The sequence below is a fragment of the Histoplasma capsulatum genome, genomic scaffold (assembly GCF_000149585.1).
Source record: "Histoplasma capsulatum NAm1 scaffold_8 genomic scaffold, whole genome shotgun sequence".
Taxonomy (NCBI): Eukaryota; Fungi; Ascomycota; class Eurotiomycetes; order Onygenales; family Ajellomycetaceae; genus Histoplasma; species Histoplasma mississippiense.
This window is the reverse complement of record NW_001813975.1, coordinates 566,466-576,720: the sequence shown is the minus strand read 5'-3', so window position 1 is coordinate 576,720 and position 10,255 is coordinate 566,466. Positions and strand designations below refer to the sequence as shown.

Below are 10,255 nucleotides of genomic sequence, written 5' to 3'. Positions count from 1 at the left end.
GAGTGATATTGGAGGCCCAAGAGAGGCAGATCCCCGAGCTCTTGATAAGGCCGATTACATGCGACTTGTTCGATGATCAGGAACGGCAAGAGGAACTACTGGCAGAGAGTATGAATAACATGCGTAACGCATGTGATGGAGGAGTATCTGGTATCACGCAGAGTATACAGGGAGCATGCAAATTCAATGGCATTCAAGAACAATGAGAGATATCACCTTGTTCCACTCTTCGGACGCAACAACGGCTCCGATTTCGACGGGCCATGTCCCTCTGCTTATTACTTGGACAGTTGGCTCTCACATGTATTTTTGTTATTATAATCTCATTTCCCTTAGGTTATTCGTACTGAGCGAGACATAGGAATAATTGTCACTACCGATCTTAGCTTAATCACTATATACATGTGTGTTTGTAAATTCTGTAAGCTTTTAATTGATGGGTACATACCAATATATTTAAGTGAAATGCTTAACAACATTTTAAAATGCCATTCAAAAATATCCATTTATTTAACATGCTAGTAATTTTAACATTCGGGCGATGTTTGAGGTTGGTAAACGAGGATCTATTTACTCGGAATGTCCCCCAGGCTAACCGAACATCAGCTCCAGTCATACAAAACTCGTACTGCAACCTCCCAGACACCCATCCGCCCACGAACATGTTTCTATCTTATTTCTCTACATATGAATAGTTTTTCCCTAATCTTAATACTCGATCACCGAGTCCGTTGAATAGATAAATGTAGCAATCGTACGCCGATGACCACCCAGGAGGAAGATATCGCCCGTTTTCCAGTCCCGGATGAAGGCATGTTGGAATTAGCTTTTATTTTTTATCAATATTGCATAAATTAACTGGAACGGGTCTGGGCGAATGAGTTCCAAAACTCGTTGATGGATGTTACGATATTCTATATCGATATATATATCGGGAAATAACTCAATACCGTGCAAAGAGCTTGAGATCTCTGGCACACTTTCGTTCTCCAGGACAAATTTTTATTTACATTCTGGAGATCATACTGCTAACCTCTCAATAGCCTATCAGAAAAAGGGATCTAGAAAGCCCATTTCGTGCCTTCGGGAGTGTTAAATTATCTCCTCTGCCAACACATGAGGGTGGAGGCGCAGTATCTACTGGTCTACCGCGGCTTGATGTTGCTTTAGCACTGCGGTCTGGTCCGATGCCATCTCCCCTAGACCCCAGAAGGAAAAATTGCTATGGCCCAAAGTCACCCAGACGCATCTACGGGCGGAATCAAGCGAGGGGAGATTACAGAGGTTATAGGACCCCGTGGGGTGGGGAAAACCGCATTTGCGTGAGTGTTTAGCATACGTGATCTAAGGGAGAGGAACCAATGTAGCTGACATTACACATGCAGAATGGGAATTGCAGCAAGTGTGTTACAAGCAGCGCAGAAAGTTGTCTGGATAGGTTAGTATTAGGGGCAGTGAGCTCATTCTCCGTTCTCCGATTTTCCCAAGGGAATCTTAACTTTTACGTCGCCATGGGTCCTGCTATCCGCAAGTTATAATGTACTCTCTATCTAACGTTGTTAGATACTGCGGGGCCCATGAACCCAACAAGATTCAAAGACATCCTCCAAAGGGATCGACATTCACGGTCCTCGGACGATTCATTTGATCCATCATCAGGCGGAAACAAGATAGACGAATTCCTCAATCAACTACTATACTTCCACCCACCAACCATTGCCCATCTCCTAGCCCTAATATCTCACTCACCAAAGGGATTCCCACCCCCAGAAGCAGGCCTAATAGTGATTGATTCCATATCTTCCCTCTTCACCTCCGAATACCGCACCAGACTACCACGCGGAAACCAAAAAGCTAAGTTCATAGCAACTGCAGAGTCCAAAAATGAAAGAACTCGCTGGAAAATCATCGGTAACCTAGCTATGAATTTGAAAAAACTTGCTGTCCGACTCAATTGTGTTGTTGTCGTCATAAACGAAATGGCCTCGCGGTTCCGGGGGAAGCGTCCACCTATACTGCACGAGGCCCTCTCAGGCATGACATGGGATTCTGGAGTTGCTACACGCATAATGCTCTGTTGGCATTGGTTACCCCCTAGCTCTCAATCACGAGTGCGCATGAAACGTGTGCGTTTTGCGGAGGTAGTTAAGGCCGAGAAAGTTGTGCATTTGCAAGGAAGATCACAGAGGATCGTTCCATTTGTAATTAAAAAGGTAAGTGTGTACTACCAAGCTAAATCTAGCGAGTTCTTTTCCCTATTTATAGGGATACCCACCTCATGTGCTTGACGAGCTCTTTTTTTTTTTTTTTTTTTTTTTCCGGCTTTCTGTAACCACAGAGGCGTGAAATCCATGTGGGCCGAGAGGCTTTGTCCAACGCTGTAGGTAAAAGTTGACAATTTCAATACATAATTGACTCAATACACAACCAGACCGGTCTCCATGAATTCAGTCCCAGGCCTTGTGGCACGCCACTCTCCATCTCCACCCGCATCCCCAATCGCCCGCATTTAATACATGCGCGGGCAAAAAGGAAGCTCGGCGATGCCATAGGCGGCAGCCCAGACACGAGTCGGAAACCCCGAATTGAGCACGGAGCAATGCCAGGGGTCAAAATTGAGAACATCGACCAAGATGAAGGTAATGGAGGACAGACACCCTCGGATGCCTCTTTGATCTTGTCAATAAAAGAAGAGGACGAAGAAGAGGGGTATGAGAACGAATGGCTAGATGAAGATGTGATAGAATTTGCTGATGAGACTGTTGACGGCGAAGAAGCGGGAAGCGATGACCACACTGGCCGTGATGGTGACGATACGAGTGAGAGCGTTCCTCGTTTCAGCCGCACAATGGGAGGAGCTATTGAGGATGACACGGTTCTATTACTCCAGAATATCTCTGACGATGACGAATTTGATTGAGTTGGTCGGTGAGCAATTAATTTGATCTCAACGTATCTGATAGTCACCAGCATAATTATACTCGAGGGATGAATTTCATTAGCCAACCATGATAAAATGAGCCACAAGGCTGCATTGAACGAGCTTGACCTTGGCCTAATAGAAATACCGTATATAAATAAAAACTTGCATAGCCGAATATGACTCTGCTAGGTTTACAATTGAAAAATATATATATATATATATATATATATATAAATAAAAATAAATTTAGCTATTGATATTCTCCGATATACAAACTCACACAAATTCGAGCGGAGACTACCCATACGGAGGCGCGTAAGACCTAGATTTTAGCGTCAGTAGCTCTATCTTGGCTCAAGGATCTAGCAGCATAACTAAAGAGTATACGGAGTGACTCTGGGTGACGCCTAATTTGATTGCACTGGTTGTGGCCTTGGGTACATTTTATGTTTATGTGGCCCTTCATTCTGAAGGGCTCGCTGCTTTTACTGGGTGTTCAGCCGCCGAGTGGCCGCTTTTACTAAATTTACTGATACCAGCGCTTCTTATCCAGACTCAACCAGACAGAACTCAGTGACGGCCAAAGCAATCAAATCCACCATGGCTGGGTATATATACACCACTCTGCCCCTCGAGTGTGTATCCCGGATGGGATATACACGAATTGATTTTCTCTCATCCACATACAAAACTGTGTTCTTCTATCCTATTTTACACCAAGATTCCCGAGCCTTATAACGATGAATATCTATCACAAACCTCAAATCGAAAAACATAAGGGCCATTATATGAAGATTGTCCACGGTCTGCCCTGAGATGTCAAGCCAGATCTTGAGGATTCAACAAAAGTTAGCATGCGGCGGGTGGGAAACTGCTATAAAAGATAAGCTTACATGACTCTCTTGTCCCTTCTAAACATTTACTTATTCCTTCAGATTCATCGAGGAAGAGCTTGATCCACTCATTCCACACTACTGAATGGAGAATTTTGATGATGAATGTTGTTGAGACCTTTCTACACTGATATCTTGATGAGTATAATGTGGAATCTTTATCAAACTTTCTTGTGCTGGTTCACTTCTGAAGAATATATTATTGCTATAAGATGAACAAAGACTTTCTTTATAATATAAAATGCAAGACAAAAGAGATATGTCTATCTGTGTTGTGAATTTGATAAATCTATTTCATTGTTTTTGCAGCTCATCTATATTATAACCAAAATCAAATACAGCCTCTGTAAGTTAGTTAAATCTCAGCCATCTTGCAATGCAGATGTTCTTTTCTATCTTTTACACCATGCTGCAGCTCTATTTATAGTGTTCTTCTCAATATAAAGACAAAGAAGCCAGTATGAAACAATACATAAGATGATGACAGTAACAACTGCATGTTCAAAAACTCTTTTTAAAAGCTCAGAATATTGCATAATGAATGATATGCTTCTTTGAAAAGATATTGAACTCTTCATAATTACAGATTTCAAACATTCATTTTGTTAGATTCTTTTTATAAGAGTGACACATTGACTTAACAAGAGTAAGTGGAATAAGAGCAAGGTGTAAATTCTACCGCTGACTCATCTTTTGAATTTAGAACTGATTTTTATCTGCAGTTTAAACTTTATATACACTGAATAAAACAATAATCTAACATTCTATGTCATTCAGAATATAATAAAGTTTGCATTTATGAATCAGATCTTTAGCAGTGAGTATATCAAGAAGTTTTGAAATATCTGATATCATACAAAAATGTCAGTACACAGAAAAAGCACATCAATTCATTTTAAAGCTTTCATGAAGAATATATCTGTGTTTCGATCTGAAGTCTGTTATGTATATGGAAACTGAACCACTCATTCAACAAGAGCTCTGACGGCAGTTCAATTTGAAGAGGATGAGAAGAAACTATATATAGACATAGATCTTAAGAATCTAAATTCAGCATACAAGTACAGAAAGAGAGCTGCGGCACATTTCAATGATTAATTCATCTCAGAAGCTAGAGGATATGTAGAGTAAGTTTCTAATATATACTGCTATACAAGAAATACAACTGAATATTAGAGAAATCATATAATGAGTCATACAGAAAGCCATATCTTCTGAGAATATATCAATCAATATATGAATATAAATATACAATCAGTGTTTCTTGAAACAGCAATCAAAATTGCTTTGATCAAACTCTTCTGTCATTCAAGTTTTACTCATAACCCCTTCACTTCAAAATGTCTAAATGATGATCAGAAGAGAACAGTTGAGAAAGATATAAAGCTGATGAAATTAAAGCAGAAACATCAATGTTTTCAAAATGATCTCATTGCATGGTACAAACAGTTAAAGAATGTATGAGACACAGTTGAAAATTGCAAGTATTATAGACTGAGTCTGCAAATTTAATTCAGATAGAAGAAATTACAAAAGAAAGTCTTTAACAAAGCATATCACAACTTCTTTGAAAATGTCGGCAACAATATCATTGAGAAAAATTATCACAGTCAGAATATCAGCTTTGTTTCAGATACATCTCTGATTCTTTCATAATGAAAGAAATTAACTGAGCTCAACTTTCAAAACCGGGATGCAAGCATTATTTTTAATTCATAATTATTTGAGAATCGTACCTGATTTCTGAAACTTTGTCTTACTCTTCATCACCTCTACATATTCAAGCATCTGATGTTCAAGATCGTCCCCACAGAAGTTGATATGAGATAACTCTTTCAGTCACTACGTACTCAGATGACAGATGCAGTGCTCTACTGTTAGACAGTCAATATCATTCAGCAGCATGACAATACATCTTCAGCAGTAAATATATCTTGAAAAATCATATTGACAATGTGCATCTGACAAACAGAGACTTTTTGAAGCAAGTAAAATGTCACTACCTTAATTAGAAGATGTCTTTAATTTTTAAAATACAATTTTATAATCATATTGTAATTATACATGGCATTCTACTCTCTGATGCATGAGAAAGCTCCATTTTGCTGCGTATGAGCATTTCAATATCATCATTAAAACATTTTCATATTCTCATTATTCTTCTGCTTCTTTCTATGCTTGTATATATGTATGTATGTATAGGTTTAACGTCCCGGAGAAAACACGGGCAGCGCCCGTGTTTCAGAAGCCTCCCGAAGGGCTTGTAGACGTGCTACGCTGGAGAGATTTCTATGTACACAGAGAGAGAAAACAGAATCCAGGTGGCAACTCTTGAGAAGACTCAGCTCATTGCAAAGGATTTTTCTGAGCTGCGCATCCACTTCTGGCCCGACGTATGGCCATTCATGGTGGGGCTATAATGTGGTTCCCTGAGGGAACCGCCGCTGCCGTGCCTGGAAGGCTTTATAGTGAGCAGAGAGGGATACCTCTCTCAGTTGATCAGAAAGCTGTCTGTGCTTCTAACATCAGAAGAAAGACAGACAAGATAAATAATGAAGGAGAGAGCACTGAAGAAGGTTGTGACAGGAAAAGAGTAGAGAATGACAGAGAGAGCAAAGAAAAGAAGGAAGAAGAAGCATTTGAGCCGATAGAGACAAGGGCAAACGAGAGGAAAACAAAGCAGAGCACGCGTAGATACAATGCCGGCAGTCAAAACCATATCAGCTGAGTCAGACACGTAGACTGTACTGATTACACCACAGCTAATTGAGACAGATGAGCCTAGTTGTGCTATCTGTACTGTCTGCATAGACTGTGATGTCCCTGGCAGTTGCACTAGCTACCGTGGGTGTACTCAGCAGGCCGGCCTCGTGGAACTGCTGCGGGGGTTGTCAGATGGTTTGCAGCCAGCCGGCTGCGTTACCTTGTGCAGTACCGTGTGTAGAACTGCGTGCAGTCCAGCAGTTCTACAAAGTCTGTAGGGGTCAGAGACCCTAGATAGGCAACAGCTGTCGCCCGGTTGTGTGGCCGTGCTGCTGGCCTCTTGGGCCAGTGAAGAAAGTGCCTCTGTGAGTGTCGACAGAGCACCAAATGTTCTGGGCTCTTGTTGTGTCCACAGACACAGGTGAGCCTCGCATCTGCATGCTGGAAACGCCTGTGGTACCAGGAGAAGTCCCCATGAGAGGAGCGGAATGCGAGCCATGCCTCATTTGAGTATTTAAAGAATATTAGAAATGATTATTTCTCGACAATTAAAAAAGCAAAGACTGATTGTTGGAATAACTTTCTAGAAAATGCTCAGGAAAAAGAGATCTTCAAAGCTTTCAGATATACAAAGTCAAAAACAATGTCTAAGCTACCAACATTAACTTATAATTTTCAGAATGAGAAAATTATAGCTAGCTCATTTGAAGATAAATGTCAAGCTTTTATGAGAATATTATTTCCATCATCAAATAATTCAACTGAGGTTTGTTCTTCGCAAGAAGATAATAAATATAAACATCATAAGAAATGAGAATGGCCTGACTTAACTGAAGATGAATTAAAGACAGCTATTTTTTCATCTTCAAAGGTCACAGCAGCAGGAGCTGATACTATAAATCATTTAATAATTCAAGAGCTTTATTCAGTACTAAAAGATGAGCTCTTTGAATTGTTCTCAAATCTTTTGAAATATGGGTATCATCCTAAGTGCTGGAGGCATGCTATTGGAGTTATTCTATCAAAACCCAATAGAAAACCAACTATTCCTAAATCTTATAGGGTGATATCTCTGCTGAATTGTCTGGGAAAAATTTTGGAAAAGATAATTGCAACTAAACTGTCTTTTCTATCTACTACTACTGATTTATTATATGATGATCAGATGGGAAGTAATAACAAAACTCAGCAATTGATGCAGTTCTCTCTGTAGTTCATGATATTCAACTTGCAAAGAATGAAAAAATGGTTACAACTGCAATGTTTATTGATATAAAAGGTACATTTGATTGTGTTTCAATTTCTCAAATGATCAAAACTTTGATAGAACTGAGCATGCCAAAGTCTCTCATTAAGTGGGTTGTCTGTTTCATGTCAAAAAGAACTATTCAGTTTCTTTTTGATGGAATGAGATAAGATATAACAGATATTGAGATAGGGGTTCCTCAGGGTTCCCCAGTCTCACCCGGTCCGGACCGCGACGGGCACAGCTTTTGGGGGGATCATAGGGACGGCTGGAAGTGACGTCATTTATGGCCCACCTTTGGCGGTTAAAGCTTGGCAAGGCCTAGCACAAAGCCGTGGTGGGCTTGTATGTCTGCACTCGTGCGAAAAGGCACTTTTTGCAGCTTTGTAATTTTGCATTTTCACCTTTTGGCGTTTTGTGCGATTTGGTTAGCATACACGATTTGACAGTCATCGCGTGTGGTGTTTATAGCTTCCATCGATCGAGGCAGGAAGAGGACAGGCGACAGGAGTTGAGGTTAAGCACAGACCTACCCAATCTGAGGCCATTTTCCAGGGAAATTAGGGAAAATATCCCCTATTCTTTAGAACATCGTGGCCTGGTCATGCCAGATGTCATTCTTAGGGGAAATGTCCCCTATTCTTCAGACAACATGAAAAAGTCCAGCGCAAAAGTATCATTCTGACATCGAATGTGAGCAGGCAAGTCTCCATGAGTGGACATCAAGCGTATTCTCTGTAGCTCGTCAATGGCGCTACAAGCAGCAAAGAGTAGGAACCCTGAACTGATATAATAATTCTTACGACTAACTATGTGAGTAGATACAGCTATTTATACTTCTGGAAGGGTGGCTGCCTGCCTAATATTCTCCCCTGAGGATACTTGTCACAGAAGACGCTTTCTAGATAAATACTCTTTAATGGGCAAACTTCACAATATTTAAAGGTTGTTAAAAAATTCATGTGTGCTAGCATCTGACAAGGCGTTCATCTCTCGGATGGAAATACAAGAGATTGCCTTTGTGAAACATAGGGGATTGAGAGCTCTCACTTGATTCAAGTGACTTCACGTGTTTAGAAATGTCTCAAGTCGAGCTATCTGAGTCACACAGCAACTTAAGAAAATTATTTTATTCCTACAGACCTCCTGTAAGTGTTTTCTCAGGATCTTGGCTGAATACAAACGAATTTGGTGATCGCGACGATCCGGCGATCCGGCGATCTGGCGAGGTTGGTACGGACCCACATAGTTTTGTAGCGATCAAGGCAGTAATAAGTCTCCAATGCGTGCGAAGGCGTCTAAATGTATTCCTTGTTGATCCATGAAAATCCCCAGATGTAATCAACAGAAAACCCGTGCTGTGGCCCTTCGTAAGAAAATAAGGACGAAAGGGGCCAGACAGCCACCCAAGTTACAAAAAGTAAAGGTCCTCAAAGTATTATGTGGGGTGTGAAGAGCGGGAGGTTACAAGATGGTAGACGAGATCAAAGAGCATAGAGAGAAAGGAAGTTGTGTATGGAACTCTAGCGAAAGTTGTGTGTTATGCCCCCCAAGCAAAGGAATATATATAAACCGCAGCCGAAAGCGCCATGCTGAATCTTGGTTCCTCTTCGCGCAGGGCCTCCTTGGATATTTCCAACGAACGTGACTGCAAGGTGCCCACTTTTTCGGCCCTGCGATCGAAAGCCTACCTCAAAACCATGGAGTTCATTTTTCTGTTAGGGGAAAAGTTCCCACAGGGAGTAGCACCCTCAGTGGAAAAGACACTACTGAAAGAGACAGGTAAATGAATAAAGCAACCAACCAATTAGATGAAGGCAAAAGATATTGGGTTGTTAACAAGACGTAGCGCAAGAAAGAAACTATCGTCTATCGAGTTCAAAATACTCCTCAGGTTCTGCCTTCTCCTCGTCTGATTATAGGAACGCCGGCAAGTAACGTATTCATATGCCTCATATATTCCCTGTCCTGATAAAATCTTGAATCCCTATACATCACCTGCGGGGGTAAATTCTTTCCCGCCGCACTCACATCCACACTCTTTTGCCAACTCCAATACCGTTCTGGCGTTTCACAGAACTTGCACTGGCAAGGATGTCTCGGAAGCGGGAGCGGGCCTCCCATGAGTGGCTTCCCGAAGCCGCACGACATGGACGCGGTGCTGAGCTGCAACGTTTTCTTAACGGCCCAGGGATCCCACTACTACGCGCACCCTCTAAGCGAGATCGATGGACCGGCCACATTCCTTAGTATCGATCGCCGTAGCGAGCACATCGATAACCGTCGGTCGATGGCGATCCACAGAAAACCAGGTTTGTGGCATTCACTACCATCCAAGGAAGAAGTCGAATTTCAAGCACGACGCGACGTGATCCAGCTTGACGAAGCGATCGATGAATGTGCTGCTCAAATCAGAATGCTGAGCCACTGAGCACCATGAGATCTTTCCAGAAAACACGCAGGCTCTGTTACAAAAAGGATTCAGCTCTA

The 10,255-nt window shown here is 41.5% G+C and overlaps 3 protein-coding genes across 3 annotated transcripts; 2 read left to right on the top strand and 1 right to left on the bottom strand.

Annotated features, from left to right (window-relative positions):
• Nucleotides 1-1,224: 1,224 nt before the first annotated feature.
• On the top strand, nt 1,225-2,920 carry HCAG_07163 (predicted protein; the record flags this gene model as incomplete). Its single annotated transcript, XM_001537691.1, has 4 exons — nt 1,225-1,322; nt 1,400-1,438; nt 1,592-2,213; nt 2,432-2,920. 4 exons carry the CDS (start codon nt 1,225-1,227, stop codon nt 2,918-2,920), a joined length of 1,248 nt encoding a protein of 415 aa, XP_001537741.1.
• Nucleotides 2,921-6,809: 3,889 nt separating this feature from the next.
• On the bottom strand, nt 6,810-6,995 carry HCAG_07162 (predicted protein; the record flags this gene model as incomplete). Its single annotated transcript, XM_001537690.1, has 1 exon — nt 6,810-6,995. The coding sequence occupies one exon, from the start codon at nt 6,993-6,995 to the stop codon at nt 6,810-6,812; it is 186 nt and encodes a 61-aa protein (XP_001537740.1).
• A 2,919-nt stretch (nt 6,996-9,914) lies between these two features.
• Nucleotides 9,915-10,196, top strand: HCAG_07161 (predicted protein; the record flags this gene model as incomplete). The annotated part of the gene is made up of 1 exon (XM_001537689.1): nt 9,915-10,196. One exon carries the CDS (start codon nt 9,915-9,917, stop codon nt 10,194-10,196), a length of 282 nt encoding a protein of 93 aa, XP_001537739.1.
• Between the last annotated feature and the right edge of the window lie 59 nt (nt 10,197-10,255).